This window comes from Furipterus horrens, unplaced genomic scaffold (assembly GCF_987537825.1).
Source record: "Furipterus horrens unplaced genomic scaffold, mFurHor1.1.pri manual_scaffold_13, whole genome shotgun sequence".
Classification (NCBI taxonomy): Eukaryota; Metazoa; Chordata; class Mammalia; order Chiroptera; family Furipteridae; genus Furipterus; species Furipterus horrens.
The window spans coordinates 44,064,984-44,083,693 of record NW_028327183.1 but is presented as its reverse complement, the minus strand read 5'-3'; the positions used below and the strand labels follow the sequence as shown (position 1 = coordinate 44,083,693).

The following is an 18,710-nucleotide window of genomic DNA, read 5'->3' as shown; positions in this document are numbered from 1 at the left end:
AAGTTACTTGTATATGTCACCTAACGTAGAAAGTTTCACTTGACTCAGAGAGCTTCTGGGTCAGTGAGTACATGGAGGTGCTGGCAGAGTGAGTCAGGTAAGAGCATGGGGACCCAGCCCGCAACCCAGGCACATGCCCTGACTGGGAATTGAACTGGCAACCCTTTGGTTCGCAGGCCGGCCCTCGATCCACTGAGCCACACCAGCCAGGGTATAAGTGGTTGAGTCCTTGATGGACCAGGCGATTTCTCTTCGAAGGAGATTCAGATAGGCAGTACATGCAAAGATGGACCTCTCTAGAAACTGGCTCCCCAGTAAACAGTAGGTTCATACTCTTGAACTCACCACATATGTACCATAATTATATCTCACACAATTAAACATACAATAAAGATGCACACAATGTATGCCCACCCATATAAATATACACTCACATACACACAAGCCATGTGTTCTCAACCACCTGCACACTCTGAGTATAGTACACACCCATTTATGTACACAGTATATACAAATCCATACAATGTACATGTGTCCAGTTGTATACAAATACACATATATACACAATGTATAGATATCCGTATGCACACACACACCTATCATACCATGCTCATACGCTGTGTACACACACAATGCATACATATCCACATGTGTAAACCTACACACATGAACCTGATGCAGACACCCACACAGCACACTCCAAAGACAAACCTGCATACACATATTTGAGTACTCACGCACACAGGAAGCAAACCCAGTCACATGCGCCCGCACAAGTGTCTGCACACACGACTGCCCCGCCCCGTGCAAGCACCGTCCCCAGACCTCCCCCTCCCCCTGGCTAACGTTTCCTGCTCTGCCTCCCCTGACAGCCATGCTCAGCACTCAGGGGCCTTTCTTCTTCCTCTTTGTCTTCACGGCTTCCACCATATTTCACCTTCAGCAGCGGCTAGTGAAGATTCAACCCGTACAGGAGTTAGAGATGCTGGAACAAGTGATGACCAAAAATGCCACGGGCCACCGGCCCAGAGGCATGTGGACCATCAATACCATAGGCCGCCTGGGGAACCAGATGGGCCAGTACGCAACCCTGTACGCCCTGGCCAAGATGAACGGCCGGCCAGCCTTCATCACCCCGCAGATGCACAGTACGCTCGCCCCCCTCTTCAGAATCACCCTCCCGGTCCTGCACGACACCACGGCCAGCAGGATCCCATGGCAGAACTACCCCCTGAACGACTGGATGGAGGAGCGGTACCGCCACATCCCCGGCGCGTACGTGCGCCTCACCGGCTACCCCTGCTCCTGGACCTTCTACCACCACCTGCGCGACGACATCCTCCAGGAGTTCACCCTGCACGACCACGTGCGGGAGGAGGCCCAGACTTCTCTGCGAGGCCTGCGGGTGAATGGGAGGAGGCCAGACACCTTCGTGGGGGTCCACGTGCGCCGCGGGGACTACGTGCACGTCATGCCGCAGGTGTGGAAAGGCGTGGTGGCCGACCGGCGGTACCTCGAGCAGGCTCTGGGCTGGTTCAGGGCCCGCTACAGCTCCCCTGTCTTTGTGGTCACCAGCAATGGCATGGCCTGGTGTCAGAAGAACATCGATGCCTCCCGGGGCGACGTGGTGTTCGCGGGCAACGGTGCCGAGGGCTCCCCGGGCAAGGACTTCGCGCTGCTCACGCAGTGTAACCACACTGTCATGACCATTGGCACATTCGGGATCTGGGCCGCCTACCTCGCGGGCGGAGAGACCATTTACCTGGCCAATTACACCCTGCCGGACTCTCCCTTCCTCAAAGTCTTCAAGCCAGAGGCAGCTTTCCTGCCGCAGTGGATCGGGATTGCCGCAGACCTGTCGCCTCTCCTCAAGCACTGACATCAGCCTGTCCTGGGCACCCCGCTCTCCTTCCCGGGCTCCCCCGAGATCCCTTCTGAGGCATGAAGACCACACCGTCACTTGTCCCTGGACCGTTTCCTCCTGCATCAGAACACCTCTGGCTGCCAGGAACAGAAGTCCCAAGAAGCTTGTTTCATTAACATATCCATGGTCCCAGAGGTGGCGCACCTCCAGGGTTTGTTAACTCAGCGGCTCAGCAAGGTCATCCGCGACCCCCAACCCCCAACCCCGTTTTGCCCTTGTGGTTGAGCTGCTGTTCTCTCCTCTTAGACTGGATCTCTCATGGTCCCAAGAGGGCTGCCACATGCCCGGGCGTCACAGGCAGACCACCACCTCCCGACGCAGCATAAGGAGGCTCATTCTTGTCTTGGTTCCCTTCTGAAGAGTGAGGGAAGCCTTCCAAAGCCCTCCAGCAGCGTCCCCTCATACCTCATTGGTCGGAAGTGTGTCGCATGGCCACGCGACCCATTGTGGGACATGATGAATGAAACCCTGGACTTGGCTCTGCTTTGCCTCAGTGAAACGTTGCCCGCTGCAGCTGAGGAGCGGATCTGCCTCCTGTGAAGGACATGGAGGCTTGCAGAAAGAAAATCGGGGTGCTCTTACCAAGGAAGAAGTGAGGAATGTCTGTAGAGAAGAAATCAGGAAAGCCCTGCACTGCCGTAACGGCTGTTCACTACACAATGGTATGTGGCCAAGAAGGCAGGTAGGGCTTAAACAGAGCCCACTGTCTGCTCTCTGAGCCACGTGTCCTTGGGCCCGTGCCCACGCAAGGGGATCCTTTTTTTCTTTTCTAATTAGTCCTCCCAGAGGGGTAACCTTTCCTCCAGTTTTCACGAGTCACATATTGGCTAGTGGCTGACGTGCATCTAAGACCAGGAAGCCTAGCACGCAGGACAATTATGGTTGAGAATCCGAGACAAGCATGGCTCAGGGAGCTTGGGGAGAGTTCATTCATTCTTTTGGTAAATGTTTGTGGTGGGGAGCCTAACAGACAGGACCCTGCTGTCAGAGTCGCGTTAACAAAACATAGTGACTTAAAATGAGAGCAATTTATTATTTCCCACAATCCTGTGGGCCAGCTGGCTGGCTCTTGGCTCCCTGCAGTGTTGGCTGAGATCTCAGGCGGCTGCATTTCTGTGGAGCTCAGCGGGAGCATCTTGATCTCCTCTGTGTTGCCTGTCCTGCAGGACAGCTTGGTCTTCCTCACAACACGGCTTTCAGCTTGTCTGCTGCAACACTTACTCCCGGGGCCGTCATCACCATCACATAAGAAATTCAACTATCTGAAGCCGCCATACTGTAAGGAAGCCCAACAACACTGAGAGGACCCATGTATGTGTTCCGATTAGCAGCCTTAGCTGAGGCCAACTTCAAGTCATCTCAGCCCCAGCATCAGATGCGTTAGTGAAGAAGCCTGTAGATGACTCCCCAGTTGTTCAAGTCAACCTATCATTTTTAGTGATCCAATTGAGATCCTGACAACATGTTACAGTGATAAGCCATATTGCAATTCCTGATTCACACATTCTGTGAACATAATAGGACTTTTATGCCACTAAGTTTTGGGGTAGTCTGTTATGCAGCCATAGATAACAGGAACAAACTGTGCAAAGGTCCTGTGGCAGGGCAGAGCCAAGCTATACACGAGAGTGAAAGGAGGCTAGTGACTGGAGCGCTTGGAGCCAAATGTGAGTGGAGAAGTTAGCTGGATCAGACCCTTAAAGACCTGGTGTACCAAAACAAGGACTTTGGGTTTTATTCTAGGACCAATGAGAAGCCACTAGAGGGTTTTAATTAGGGGAGTGATGTGATCTGGTTTTCTGTGTGGACATCCCCAGTTTCTATGTGAAGAAGAGGCTGTAGGGGCAAGGTTGAGGCAAAGAAACCAATGAGAAGGCTTCTGTAACATTCCCGGCAAATAATCATGGTGGACCAAGGAGGCAGTGGTGAAACTAGTGACAAGTCTCATCTCAAGGGCCCAGTAGAGACGCTCAGTGTCTCTCTGCCAGTTTTACATTCCTGAAAGAGACCAACTAATTGCCTCAATTAGACTGATGTTGGAGTCAAGCACCCACCATGGTCAATTACCTGAGGCCATGGGAAGGCTCACCTAAAACAACATGGCAGCCACGTTTGGTTCCATGGGAAGATAATGCAAGAAAGTAAGGATTAGAATGATGCTCCAAATGTGGATATACAGTGATCCCTCACTTACCGCGGGTATTATGTTCTAGACACCCCCGCGATAGGTGAAAATCCACGAAGTAGGAACCTTACATTTATTTTAGTATTTACTGTACAGTACCGCAAAATCCTGCGATATAGCAAAAAATCCGCGATAAATAATTACATATAATATTTTTTAAAATCCCGCAATAGAGTGAGGCCGCGATAAGTGAACCGCGATATAAAGAGGGACTACTATATAGGAAAAACAATGTGCCGCTTGCATGGCCATGATTGAAGCAAGTCATGTGGTCACACCCAAATTCAAAGAGGGCAAGCAAGAGTAACCCATCCACGGACCCCAGAATATATATTTATGCAGAGCCCAAATGACTACCTCACATCTCCTTACTGGCTCCCACAGCCTTTGGGTGGTTCTCTTGGGACCCCTTTCTTTTGGTTTGGTACCCACAGCATGGGTGCCACCACACTTACTAGGCTAATAGTGCTCTGCCTCAGTAACTATTTCGCCTTTCAGATTTTCAGTCTTGTGTCGCAGGTTCGATTCCCAGTCAGGGCACATGACTAGGTTGCACGTCAGGTCCCCCAGTTGGGGGCACAAGTGAGAGGCAAACACACAGTGATGTTTCTCTCCCTTTCTTTCTCCTTTCCCCTCTCTCTAAAAATAAATGAATAAACAAACAAATAAATTATTTTTAAAAAATTTTTCAGTCTTATTTTATACAGATCGAATGGGTGGTGGTCACTGAACCAGGTTTTGCTATTAAAAATAATAAATCTGATCTAACTTGGTATACTAGTTTAGCATTCTCTCTTTCTTAATGTATGTTTTTCAGTGTAATTCACATGCTTCTAAATTAAAACAATGTCGTGCTTGGTGGTAGTTTTTGAAGATGGTCATGACAACAATCTCACCTTGATTTCAACCCCTCAAACCTTCCCCTGCCCATCCCCCACTCAACCAGAAACCTAAACTTACCCTTGATTCTTTCTTGCACATTCCATCCACCAGCAAGTTCTTTGGGCTTTACTTGCAGAATGCACCTGGGATCTGAAGTTGCTTTCCTCCTCTACCACCACCATTCTGTCCCAGTCACCATGTTATACATAAAAACAGAGTGTAGTAAACCCTCCTTTGCCCATCACCTGAGTCAACAATTTCAACATTTCCCACTTTTATTTCCTCTATGCCCCACATCTTCCCCCTTCGCTTTGTGCAAATCTCAGTCATCAGATTTTTCATGCATGAATCTTTTATCTTAATGGATAAGGAATCAATAAAAATACGGCCACATAAATACCTAAGGCAATTCATGATAATATCTTAATGTCATTGAATAGCAGTCTGTGTGGAAACAGCCAAACATGTTTATTTGAATCAGGATGCAAACAAACTCCACCCATTGTATTCAGTTGACAAGTGTCTTAAATATTTTTAAGTCGATAATAATCTCTTTTTTCTTTTATTAAAAAAAAAGTTATCAATCTGTTGATGAAACTGAGTCATTTGTCATGTACAAGTTCCCCCATTAAAAAAGAAAATATATTTTTATTTATTTTTAGAGATAGACAGAGAAGTAGAGAAACATCTTGTGTGAGAGAAGCACCCATCAGTTGCCTCTCACACGCCCCCACCTGGGGATGTGGCCTGCAACTCAGGCATGCGCCCTGACTGGGAATCATACCAGTGACTTTTCAGTTTGGAAGCTGGTGCTCAATCCACTGAGTCATGCCAGCCAGGGCAGTTCCCCCATTTCAAATCTGGCTGGTTGAGTTCCCTTTGTGTCATTCAGTATGTTCCTGTGTGCCCCTCTGTTTCCCGCTAACCAGAGTTAGAGCTAAAAAGTGTGTACGTATCATTCTGTATCACAATGATATGAAAGCTACACTATAAAAATATATATATTGGAAAATATTCATTGAAGAATTAATCCGACAGACTTACATGGCCAGCAAGCAGTGAGGGTGGAGCTGTGTGGTAAAAATGGAAGTGAGACCCGTCAGAGCAATCACATTTCAAGATTTCCCACAAAGCTAAAGTTACCATGACAACATGGTACTGGCAGAAAAGATAGATAAGTGGAATTCAAAACTAGAGGGTCCAGAAACAGACCACCCATATACAACCACTTGATTTATGACAAAGACATCAACGCAGTTCAATGGGGAGAATGAAAGAGCTTTCCGATGAATGGAAGCGATCCATTATCCCTATGGAAAAGGGAAGCCTGACCACGAGCACAGGAAATGTGGCAAAACTGAATACGGAATGGAATTGTGAAGTTATACGTAACTTGCTTTACCCTAAATTTAAATAGGCCCATGTGGCTCGTGGCTGCCGTGTTGAATGGCACAGAGCTAGATGCTTTAAAGAACAGATCAGCCCTGGCCGATGTGGCTCAGCTGGTTGGAGCAGCATCCAGTAAACCGAAAGGTTGCGGGTTCAGTCTCCAGTCAGGGCGCGTACAAGAGGCAACCAATCGATTGATGTTTCTGTCTCACATTGATGTTTCTCTCCCTCCCCCTCTCCTTCTCCCTCTTTAAAATCAATAAGCATCTCCTCCAGTGACGATTAAAAAACAAAAACGAAACCCCCTCTTCTCAGCAAAACATCCCTAACAAAGTCCCCCTCTCCTAGCAAAATTCCTCAACAGAACCCACACCAGAACACCCCCACACAAATCCCCTCTCTCGCAAAGACCCCCCCACCAGAATCGCTCTGCTGAAATCCCCTCTTCTAATAGAACCCCCGACTTGAATCCCCTCTCCCTTAAGTTCACCCCACCGGGAACCCCTTCTCCCGACTGAAAACCCCTCTCCCCTCAGAACCTCCCCACCGGAACCCTCCTCTCCCACTGGAAGCCCCCAGATCCTCTCCCTAACACCGCCCACCAGTGAGTGAAACAGCTAGAAAACGCTAGTGCAGAGTGGACGTCTTGAGGGAGAGTTGCTCCCAGCTGGCCTCAGCCAAGCTCAGCCAGACTGCGGAAAAGCTGGTTCGTCCGTCCGCACGGGTTGACCTCAGGAAAACGAGGCCGATCTGTCCCGTCCTCCCAGGGAGCAGCCCCTGAGTCCTGGCTCTGCGCGCGGGCTCACAAGCCAGCTGATGGACAGGCTCGGACAGAACCGTATTCAGGGCGCAGCAAACGCAGCAGTCGCCCCTGCCTGCTAGTCTGGACCTTGCATCCTCTGTCGCCTAAATGCCATTCCCATTCTCCAGGTTTTAAAAAAGATTTTATTTATGTATAGAGAGAGGGGAAAGGGGGGAGAAAGAGCGGGAGAGAAGCATCGATGTGGGAGAGAAACATCCATCGGTTGCCTCGCGTGCGCCCCCCATCGGGGGCCTGCCCGCAGTGCAGGCATGTGCCGCGCTCGGGAATCAACTTAGCGACCTTTAGTTCACAGGAGCCACACCAGCCAGAGCCCCATTCTCCAGGTTTTTAAAAAATTAATTGCCGACAGTGTAAATAAACCAGTCTGGACCATGTGCTCCAGATATTAAGGATCTGAAAAATATACTGTTGTATACTATAAACGAGGAGGGACCTGAGCTAGGAGAGGGCAGTAACAGTCCATATAGAATTTGAGCCTGGCTTGTAGGCTTAGAATGGATTGGATTGTGTCCCCTCAAAAGATATGTTGAAATCCTAAACCCCCAGCACCTGTGAACGTGACCGTATTTGAAAACAGTCCTTAAAGACCTAATCAAGTTCAGCTGCGGTCTCTAGGGTGGGCCCTAATCCAATGACTGTGGCCCTAAGAAAAAGGGAGATTTGGGCTCAGAGACAGACACACAAGGCGAACACCATGTGAAGATTAAGGCAGAGATCGGGTGATGCACGTGCCGGCCAAGGAACCCCAGTGATCGCCCCCCAAACCCTCAGAAGCAGGGAGAGAAGCTGGGAGCGGATTCCCCCTCACGACCCTCAGAAGGAACCAAGCCTGCAGAAGCCTTGGCCTTGGGCCCCTAGCCTCCAGAACCATGAGACAGTCAACATCTGTGGTTTCCACTGCTCAGTCTGGGGTTCTTCCTTAGGGCAGCCCTAGCAAACGAATGCGGTGCCTACGAAAGCGGGCAGGGTGGGGGGGCTTCAGTAGAATGCTGGCTGTTACCATGTCTGTCCATTTTCATTTAACTTCTTTTTTCTTTAACATTGTATCTATTTATTTTTAGAGAGAGGAGAACGGAGGGATGAAGAGAGGGAGAGAAACATCACTGTGTGGTGGCCTCTCGTGCGCCCCCAACTGGGGACCTAGCTCACAACCCAGGCGTGTGCCCTGACTAGGAATTGAACTGGCAACCTCGGTTTGCAAGCCTGCGCTCAATCCACTGAGCCACCCCAGTCAGGGCTAATTCTTTTCATGGCCACGGGCTGTGTCTGCCAAGAATTGGCATTCCCTAGGGTTCTATCCCTGCCCCCATAGTTCTCCCAGAACGGTCTCACATACTTTAGACAGGTGGTTCTCACATTTTTATTGTGGGGCCAGAAGCTTCCCTTTGGACAAAAAAAAGAAAAGAAAAGAAAAGAAAAGAAAAGAAAGTTAAACAATAGAATAACTTTAAAAATTCCAAAAGTAGAGCGTGCTGAGCTGGGTAAACTCTACCAGATGTTAAAAAATAATGTTAAGCCTCAATAAATAAAACAGTGTGATCCCAGTACATGGAAAACAGATTAAATAAATTTCCTAGAAAAGTCAGAAATGAACAGAAACCCATTTGAGAATTTAATGTATTTTGAGGGTCGCATTACAAATTTGGAAGGAGCCCTGGCTGGTGTGGCTCGATGGACTGAGCGCTGGCCTGCGAACCAAAGTGTCGCCGGTTGAATTCCCAGTCAGGACACAAGCCTGGGCTGCGGGCCGGGTCTCCGGTTGGGGGCGCGCAAGAGGCAACTGATGGATGTATCTCTACTTCTCCCTTCCTTTCCCTCTCTCTAAAAATAAATAAATAAACTATTTTTTTTAAGTTTGGAACAAAAGGATGAATTATTAACAAACAATATTAAGCCATGGGGGGGGGGCATGCTTGTGAAAAAAAACTTAAGCTGTAAAAACTTTAAAATTAAATTAATAAATGTGAAAGGCTTATATATCATTTTTGCTGTGTGTGTGTTGTTGTTTTTAAATATGGAATCCTACAAACTTTGGAAGCTTGCTTTTCTTTTTTAATCTGCTGTGTAGGAAGAAGCATGTTTCCAGTCCCTTTGGTAGTGGCAAAAGATGCCATCGTACTGACCCACAATGGCAAGCGCATTCTCCAACGGAAGGTTTTTAGGTTGTTTGTTGGTTTTCGTTACTATAAATAATGCCGAGAAGAATGTCCTTGTCATTCGTCCCTATCGGCTGCAGTGTGACAAATTATGCATGCGTACTAATATCGCGTTTTTAGGCTATATTATTAGAAGTGAATTTGCTGAGTCATGGAGTATGCATTTCAACTCAATACAGCTGCGTGACTTGTGACAATGTTACGTTCTGTCCAACCGTGTATGAATGTCCATTCTCCGGCGGCCTTGTGACCACCAGGTGGCTAGTGTGGTGCAGGGTCCCCTGGGGCTGCTCAGGACTCCGCAGCTGACTGCCTGCGTCCTTCGCCCCGCACATTGGTCCAACTCTCGGTTTTCCCCGCCCCCCTGGGGGAGGCCCCGCCCCTTCTCAGGGGCAGGGGGGAGGGACTGAAATGTCTGGAGAAGGAGTAGGTGTCAGGCCCCAGTGAAGAGTGCAGGCTCCAAGCCCCTCCTTCGGGTTCTGGGTTCAAACTCCCCCACTCCCCCACGCCCGCGCCTTCTTTCAAATCTCCACCTTCGGAGAATTCCTCGCCGCCCACTCTGGGGCTGTTCCCAGGCCCCTCAGGCTCCCAGCCCAAGGCTGCCCCCGTCCGGACACAGGAGAGATGGAGACAGTGACAAGGACCCGGAATCAGGCAGCGATGTGGACAGATTAATATGGAGACAGAGACAGGCATAGAAGCGGTCGAAGAAAAGCAGAGACAGACGGAGGATGCGGGCCGCGCCCCTTCCTGATGCTCCCAGGGCTGCCTGCGCCCCCTTCTCACCAGGTTTCAGCCTGACATGAAGGGTCCTGTACGACCCAGCTGCCACTCTGACCTCCCATGGTTCCCCACTCAGCCGGGCCCTTCACAGCCTCAGGCCTTTGCATGTTCTTCTGCCTCCACAGGGACGCCCCTTCCAGGCGGTTCCTCTGACCAGCTCCTCCTGAGCCCTGAAGTCTCAGCAACATCCTCTCCCTGACCCCTCTGGGCATCCCCCACGGCTTCCGGTCTTTTCTGGGAGTAACGGCCCTGCGATCCCACTTGCCACTGCCATGAAAAGACGTATCACCTTGTGTTGGGGATCTCTCTGCGCAAATGTCTGAACTTCACCAGAGCAGAGATTGAGGTTCTTCGCTTTTTCAGCTCTGAGGACACTCGCCATGGACGCGTTAGTCTGATGGGAAATCCACTCCCACACCTCCCACCTGTGCGACACCGGGCACATCACTCCCCTTCTCTGATTTTCAGTTCTCTCATCTGGAAGGTGAGGATGACAAGTCCTACCCGAAGCGCTCTGGAGACACCAGAAACTGCCTTTGCCTCATGGTACCGAGCATTCGTTCCCCTGCGTTTATGGGGGACGTCTAATGTCCACCAGCTTTCTGCACGTTGAGACACTAGAATTGTTGACCGGAAGCCAATACGTGGTGATTACTATTGACCGGCACAGCCTTGGCCGGTGTGATTCAGTTGGTTGGGGTGTCGCCCTGTAACCGCAGGGTCACAGGTTCGATGCCCGGTCAGGGCACATGCCTGGGTTGGGGGTTCAGTCCCCTGTTGAGGTGTGTTCGAGAGCCAACCGATGGATGTTTCTCTCTCACATCAATGTTTTCCTCTCTCTCCCTCTCTCCCCCTCTCTCTATAATCATTAAGTACGTCCTTGGGTGAGGCTAAAAAAAATAAAAGAATATTTATCAGCACATCTCGCATGCCAGGTCCAGCTTGTAGACTGTCTCAGTGGACTCCCTCACCCACACTGGGCTGTCGGCAGAGATGAGGATACTGACAGAAAGACAAGGGGACATCACTGGCTCTAGATCCTGTCACATGTACTGATCTGTTGTCCCTTTCCCCCTGTAGTGGACATTGCTGGTGGCCATGTCCTTTCTTTGCTTCTGCGTTTGCAGTGCTTTGACATCTGGGGCCTGGCTAGCACCGGAGAATCCCTAGAGGTAATCAAGAACTCACCCGTGCACAGGCCTTTTCTATGCAAACTAAGCAACCCACAGTCCAGACTTCCAACCACTTCCCTTTTCAAGTCTTTTTGAAAAAGATTTTATTTATTTATTTGTAGAGAGAGGGAAAGGGAAGGAGAAAGAGAGGGAGAGAAATGTCAATGCGAGAGAGAAACATTGCCTCTCATAGGCACCCCCAACTGGGACCGAACCCAAACCCGCAACCCAGGCATGTGTCCTGACCAGGAATCGAACTGGAGACCTTTCATTTGCAGAACGACGCTCAACCAGCTGAGACATAGTGGTCAGGGCTAACAAACTCTCTTTTCAACAGCAATCATCTGACCTGTTGACCTCACCGTACCTGAAGAAGAAGAATATCTACACTTTAAAACACTTTGCTGCTAACAAATGACTGTGTGACCTTCTTCCCAGGATTGCTCTTGGAGTCTAAGTGCTTGGGAGTTTATGTCCCAGCACCCTCTCAGGACTCATAGTTCATGACTAACTAGAGAGGTAGAGTAACAAGTCTCCAAATAAGGCCCCCAATGACCACGCCATCCCCCCTCATATTAACACATTTGAGTAGTCCCCTCCCATATTCAGCCTGGGTTGGCCTGGCTCGCAATAACCAATAGAAAATAATGGAAGTGACATTGTACCTGTTCCAAGCTTAGTCTCTAAGAGACTGGCAGCTTCTGCTTCTTCTCCTAGAAATACTCACTTTGGGGAAGCCCTGAGCTGCCATGTAAGGGGGCCAGGTCTCTGTTGCAGAGACCACGTGGAGAGCGAGAGCACTGAGCCTATGCAGAGAGCAAGAGGAGTCCAGATGTCCCCGGCCCAGTCGAGTCCAGCCTACTAGCCATCCCTGCCCAGGTGCCAGACACATCTGACAGCACCATGCTGGGTCTTGCAGCCCAGTGGGTCCCTAAGATGACCACAGCCCTAGTTGGCACTAAATGGTGCTGAAGAACTGCCTCGCTGAGCCCAGTCAACCCATGGAATTGTGAGCAATTGTAGATAGTTACTCTTTTAAGCCACGATATGTTGGGGTGGTTTGTTACTCAGCTTTAAAAACCTAAACTGGGATCTCCCTTTGCCCTAAAAGTCCAGTTCCCTTTGCCCCAAAGTGGGAAAGACTCAACTTAATTTTTCCTCAGGGATCAGGCTGAAGTTGGGACTTCACCTGATAACACACCCCTGTTGGTCTTCTTCCCCCTCACTGTCCCGTTTCACTCACTCCCTTTTGGTTTCTCCTGGGAGCATGTCTTTAATAAATCATGGACACGTGGATCTTGTCTCAGGCTCTGCTTCCAAGAGAGTCTGACTCCAGAGGTGATGTTTCTGATTTTCTCATTTCCAACCAGAAGCCAAGGGTCTAGTTCTCAATTTCCCCCTCCCCACTCTTTCCTGCCCCTCTCCTGCATCCAAAAAGCCCCAGCAACAGGTAGCCACGTGGTTGGTGCGATGAGGCGAAGAAGACATCCAAGAGGTCTCTGAAGGAAGCAGCAAGCAGATTGTTTGCCCTGGCCAGCAGCAAATGAGACCTCCCTCCCCCCATCACACAACCACGGAGGTCAGGCGGACAAAAGTCAGGTGGTTGGCATGTCAGCAGCATTTAGGGGCCAGGTGGAGATGAGCGTTGTTTCTGATTCTGGGTCTGTGGTGGGAGGGGATTCTGCTGGATGTGCCACCCTCCCCCTCAGGGAGTCTGTCTCTGTTGCACTCCCCACCCCCGGATCCCTACCAGTTCTCAGTCCCTCGAAAACCCAGAATCTATCACCATGGACCCTCCAGAAGGTCCCACAGTCGGCTGCCATTGGAGTCAGATAAATCAGCAGAGAAGATGCTGGGAGCTGGGGGACCACAGCCCAGAGGAGGACCCCCACTCAGAGCTTCCAGCCAGTCCAAGGAGTCCATGGGGCCCCTGGGAGATGGGGATGGGCAGTTTGTGGGGGATGGGAGCGAGGAAGAGAAGACAGACGAGAGGCCTTCGGAGTCTGGGGAAGGGGACAGCACATCAAAAGAGCCCGGGAAGTCCAGGGGAATAGGGGGCAGCAGGTCTGCAGGGGAAGAAATGGAGCGTGAACTTAGGAAGGCAGGGATCCGGACCCCAGCCCCCTACGTGTTTCCCGTCTCCAGGACTCCAGAACCTCAGCCCCCTTTACTCCTAAATCTAGGAGTTCGGCTCTTACCGTCAGGCTCCACCTGATCCTCCAGGATGTCGTCGATGCCCCGGTTCGGAAGCAACTGCGGACGGGCAGAAGCGGAGTGAACCGAGGACTCCGGCGCGAGTCCCGACCAGAGACCACTAGCCCACTCCCTCTCACCTGCGCCCTCCGGATCGCTTCCTGCAGCTCCTCCTCCAGAGTCAGGGCTGCTGAGGCTCGTGCTGAGGAAGGGGTCAGCGCCGGAGCTGGAGCCGGAGTCGGAGACTGAGACGGAGACGCAGCGGTCAGGAGCGTTCCCGCGGCGCTAGGAACAGGCCGCCGGGGAGATGCTGGGCTGGGCTTGGACTAGAACCCAGAAGACAGGGTTTCCATAAGCCTCGCCCACTCGGCGTAACTCCACGCCCTTGCAACCTGTAGCTCCACCCCCTGGTCCTGTCCCAGCCCCGCACTCCTCGACCCTCCCTCCGCAACACCCCTATTCTCTCATTGGCTTCTCTTTCCCCCTTAGCCACGCCCCTCACGCTTCCTTGGCTATTCTTTTCTCGACATCCCGCCCCGTCCTGCTTTGTCTTCTCCTCATTGGTCCATAGGCCCCGGCCTCACCGAGCCCTGTCTTCGAGCCGCTACAAGGGACTTAGGCCTGAGGCGTGGCCAGGGAGCACCCGCGGGATAGTCCTCGCGCCTTGGCTTCGGCCGCTCACGGGACAGGGCCCCTCCGCGCATGCGCTCCAGGAGCATCGACTTGGTCCCGGACACCGGGAGGCCCCGCAGGCGCAGCTGCTGCCGGAGCTCTGAGACCTGGGGCGGGGGGAGAGGCCGTGCTGGGCGGGCTCCCGGGCGCAGGAGGGTGCCAGGGCTGGACAATTGGAAACCCAGAGAGGAGGGACTGGGGACCCCAGGTCCCGGACCTCTGATGAGGCCGAGGCTGCAGGGTTAGCCTTCTGCGTCCCCACCGAGGGAGGGGGCCAGCCTGGGAAGTTGCTCTCCACACTCACCGTCAACTCTTCCAGTTTAAGGGTCTGAAGTTCCAGTTTGTGTGGAGGCGAGGGGTTGGAGACTCCTGGGAGGGAGGGAGGGAGGGGAGTGGGCTTCATCCTAGCAACAGTGGTGAGGGGGAAGCAGAGGTTAGCGGGGGCACACAGAGAAGGGGCGTTCTTGGGTCCTTAAAGACAGGGAGTCGTGAAGATGCAGGAAAATATGGGCCCAGAACTCTGGGTCTCCGAGGGAGCAAAGCCAGGGGGATAGTTCTTGTCCATGGGAGAGGCGGGGCCGGGGGCTCAGACTTGGCTCTGAGGCCAGGACTTCTGGAAACTGAAGGAAGAGGGGCTAGGAACCTGGACTCGGGTCCTGGGGGAGAAGGGGGCTAAGGGTGAATTCCCATGACCTTGGACTCCGGGTTTGAAGGAGGGAGGTGCTGGGGACTTGAACTTCCTGGAGGACAGAAACGGAGGTCATACCTAGAAGGTGGCTGCTGTGATTTCGCCTCTTCCCACAGAGGTGGCCCGGGGAGACCCACAGCCAGCCCTTTGGCCTGGGGGTCTGCCCTCGATCCTTGTCTTGGCTCTGGGGGCATGTACTGGTGGTATGTCAAGTTCCCCTTTGGCTTGGCCTCCCTCCAATGTTGGGAGATCTTGGGAGACTCCTGAAAAAGCAGGTGTGATATATGCTTCAGCTCCATTCCTACTTCCCTGCCCCAGAGGCCCATGTGAAATACGGGTCAGCCTAGCACCACCAGAGAGGAGCAGAAAAGCCAGCAGCATGGAGGACCAAGGCTAGACTCTCAGAGGGACTTCCCCTCATTCCAGTGGAGACTCACCTTCTTCAGAGACTTCCAAGGGCAGCGCTGTGGCTCAGGGTGCAGGACCCCAGGACTGGAGAGGAAAGGGGCAGGGCCCAAGGGTGAGGCTGGGGTGGGGGCCAGAGCCAGGCCTGAGGCTGAGATCCAGGGATCTGGATCTGCGACCGGAGAGGTGGTGAAGGATCCTGAGAGGCCTGCAGGCAGCAAGGCAACAAGGAGAAACGGCTGTGTGAGAAGCAGGGTCCTGGAGGCCTCAGACTACCCCCGCTCCAGTGTGGGACAACAGGACCAGGGAGCAGAACCCAAGTGGTGGGAGCTGGGGGCCTGGACTTCTGGATCTACGGGCAGAAATCCAGGCGTTTATCTTCTCAAGAAAGGTGCAATCACGTCCTCAGTCACCAAGGGGTGTGGTGGCTGAGGATCACAGATTTCTGGGGCTTTGCTGGAACAGGGGTGGGGCAGCACTCCTGGTTTGGGGGAGAGAGAGAAGAAAACCACGTCCTGAGATTCGTATGTGTGCTAAATGTGGAGTCTGGGGCGTTTCCTTCTGGTTCATGCATTTCACCGAAGTGGGCAAAACCAAAGAGCTCCCTGGGTTGGGGTGGCAGAGGACCTGTATTCCTGGGACCTCTGGAGAGGACAGGATGGGATGCGTTTCAGTGACCCCTGGGGCTCTGAAACCAGCAAGGAAATCTGGCAGCTGCACTCCAGCGTGCCCCAGGGGCAAGGGACTACCATCCCCTCCCTTTGAGGGCCCACACTTACTCGGGTCCTGATACCGTCTGTGGATCCGAAGCTGGAGGACTATGGAGGGAAGAATGGAGTGGGAGGAGAGAGGCGGGAAGGGAGTGTCCAGGAGCCTGGCCTGGCAGGCGGCTCCAGCTGCAGTTGTTGGCGGGACACGCGTGCCCAGCCCCCTTACACACTCCCATGCAGGCCTCCCTTTCCTGGGCCTCCCGCCTGCTCCCTGCCAGCAGAGCGCCAAGGGCCAGAGCCATTCTGGGGCTAGGTGCCAGCCAGCGTGCATGCAGGAGGCAGCCCTGCCCCCATCTCCACCTGCCCCCTGCAGTAGTGTGTGCCCACCCCTCCCTTGGCAAAATCACCATCTTGGCAGCCTGGCCCATGTGTTCCTCGCCTGCTTATATCCATGCATTCCACTCTGCACACGCTCGCTGTCTTCTGTGCTGCCGCTGGGCCTCCCCAAAGTCACCCTCTCTGCACCCCCCCACCTTCAAACACGCATTTCCCTGGGCTTCGGTTTTGCATACATGCCACGTTTGTGCACTTGTATGTACCCTTTGACACTGCACTCTTGGCTCTGTCTTGCCACATTAACACACTTATTCACACATTCAGGATTTGGTCCCTCTGCACATTTCTGCTCTTTCTACACTTGCACTCTTTTGCACATTCCTTGCTTTTTGGTTACTGTGTCTTTCACTCATAAACACACTCACTTGCACACTCAAGTAACCTTTGCCTACTCAGGAATCAACCTCCAGTTCCTTCCACTCACTTGCACACTTCCTACCTGCACCGGGACCTAAAACACAACTTTGACTCTTTGAAGGCTGGATAGCTCAGCTGTTCCCTAACCCACATGCCCACACTGGTCGCTCCAAAATCCCCACTCTGTGCACTTCGCTTTGTACACGTGTCAGGTTAAGCCCCTGCTCCTTTGCAGTACCTGACCTCTGCACACCTGCCCCTACCCACCCTTTCCCCACGGTTCACATAAGCATTGTACTAGCCACCTGCACACTGATTGATTCGACACAATTTGACCCCTTTGTTGGGGTCTCCTTTATGCATAAGTGCTCTTTTGCACAGAAAACACATGCCTCATGGGTCCCATCAATCCCCTCCTACCTCACCCCACCCTACCACACCCAAAGCTAAAGTATTCCCGGGACCCAGGGAACCCCTTTCCTACAAGCACAGAGAGAAGCCTCTCACCAGATCGGAACTTGGAGCGAATGATTTGGGAGCGCTGGGAGGAAGCCGCCAGAGTCATTGCCAAGCTTGGGATGGGGACCTGGACTGGAAGGAGGGCAGGACCCCCACAGGAGGCGGGGTCAGAATGGAGATCAGGAGGCTGCCCCTGCCTGTGAATGCAGCTGGGAAAGAGCCTGAAGGGCTCGGGGACAGGAGAGGCCTTGGGCTGTAACTTCTGGATCCCCTGGGAGAAGAAGGCTGGGGACTGAGACTCCTGGGTCAAAGGGCCCCAATTCCTGGAACCTGGGGGAGAAAGGACCTGGGATCTGGGACTCCTGGGTCCTAAGAAGGAAAACACTGGGGCCCTGGTCCCCTAGGTCTGTGAAAGGGGAGGAAGGAGAAAGGGGTGAAGGGCCGAACCGAGAGGACTAGAATCCAACATCTTTGATCAAAAGGGGGAAAGGACTTGATAGGTCCCTGGGGCATAGAAACGTCTCTTCCATCTGCATTTGTCAGCCACCATGGTCTCTGGGGAAGGGGCTGGGTCCAGAGAGGGGACATAAGGGTTACGATGGGTCTCCCACACACACACCCGTACCCCAGGGGCTTCTCACCAGGTGGCCTCGGTGTAGCTGTGCTCTGGGGGCAGGTTGAGTCCCGCTGCCGTCTAGGCTGGAAGCTGCGGGTTCCACCCCACCAGCCTGGGACCCCCCTTTTTTGGGGCGTGCCGAGAGCCCGTGAAGAGGGGCGGGGAGACACAAGTCCCGCCTGGAACCCTGAGAAAGGGCGGGAGCACGGGCTGAGAGGGACTGGGGCGGGGCAGACATCGGGGTTCCCTGGCTCGCTCCTCCTCAGCGTCCTGGGGCTGCGGGGTCGGGCGGGGCAGCGGCAGGCGGACTGACAGAAGCAGGTGACGGAGAGTGGCGCCGGGCAAGCGGCAGAGGCAGGTGGTCGCGTCCCGACCCCGCAGGCAGGTGCCACCTGTCGCTTACTTTTTCCCTGACGCAGCAGCAGGGGTCAGATTCAGGGGAGTGAAAAGTTCAAACTGGAGCCCCGGACTCGTGGGTCTGAGGGAGGGAGATATGGACCGGGACTCCTGGGTCTGAAGGAGTGGGCTGGGACCCTGGACTTCCAGATGCTGGGAATAGGGACAAGAGGTGTTGGGACCCGCAGTGTGCCCGACAGGCAGAAAGATCCAGAAGGGGGCTGGGAACCCAAACTCCTGGGTCTGAGAAAGGAGGGGGCTGCCGTATGGACTAGGACCGAGGGCCTGATATTTGGCAGAGCAAGCTTAGAGAGCTGTCCTGGGATTCGTGGGAGGCCCCAGTGCTCCTGGGTTGGATTACGTGGAAGAGGGCAAGCTGAGGCCGCGGTTATAAATACCTCCTCAAAGTCGGCCAAAGCGCAACGCTCCAGGGAAGGGCCCCAGTGCTTAGATTCCACAGAAAATCATTATCACTAACGCTCCCGGGTCTTAACAAGTGAGGCG

General features: G+C 52.9%; 2 protein-coding genes across 4 annotated transcripts in view; one reads left to right on the top strand and one right to left on the bottom strand.

Annotated features, from left to right (window-relative positions):
- MAMSTR (MEF2 activating motif and SAP domain containing transcriptional regulator) overlaps positions 1–18,041 on the bottom strand; it is a 29,454-nt gene extending 11,413 nt beyond the window's left edge. Inside the window, exons 1-10 of one of the 3 annotated variants that reach the window (XM_090261346.1) lie at positions 17,836–18,039; positions 17,243–17,326; positions 16,052–16,090; positions 15,305–15,480; positions 14,946–15,130; positions 14,484–14,583; positions 14,092–14,286; positions 13,648–13,833; positions 13,513–13,567; positions 11,402–12,813 (exon numbers count right to left, since the gene is read on the bottom strand). In XM_090261346.1, coding sequence (XP_090117472.1) covers positions 12,671–12,813; positions 13,513–13,567; positions 13,648–13,833; positions 14,092–14,286; positions 14,484–14,583; positions 14,946–15,130; positions 15,305–15,480; positions 16,052–16,090; positions 17,243–17,300 — 1,137 coding nt within the window. In that variant the 5' untranslated portion in view covers positions 17,301–17,326; positions 17,836–18,039 and the 3' untranslated portion in view covers positions 11,402–12,670. Of the gene's footprint in view, positions 1–11,401; positions 13,381–13,512; positions 13,568–13,647; positions 13,834–14,091; positions 14,287–14,483; positions 14,584–14,945; positions 15,131–15,304; positions 15,481–16,051; positions 16,091–17,242; positions 17,327–17,835 lie in introns of those variants that run through there. The other 2 variants (XM_090261345.1, XM_090261347.1) reach the window with 2 other exon arrangements.
- FUT2 (fucosyltransferase 2 (H blood group)) lies at positions 873–4,769 on the top strand. The gene has a single exon (XM_090261349.1). The coding sequence runs from the start codon at positions 875–877 to the stop codon at positions 1,877–1,879; it is 1,005 nt and encodes a 334-aa protein (XP_090117475.1). The 5' UTR covers positions 873–874; the 3' UTR covers positions 1,880–4,769.
- Positions 18,042–18,710: the final 669 nt, after the last annotated feature.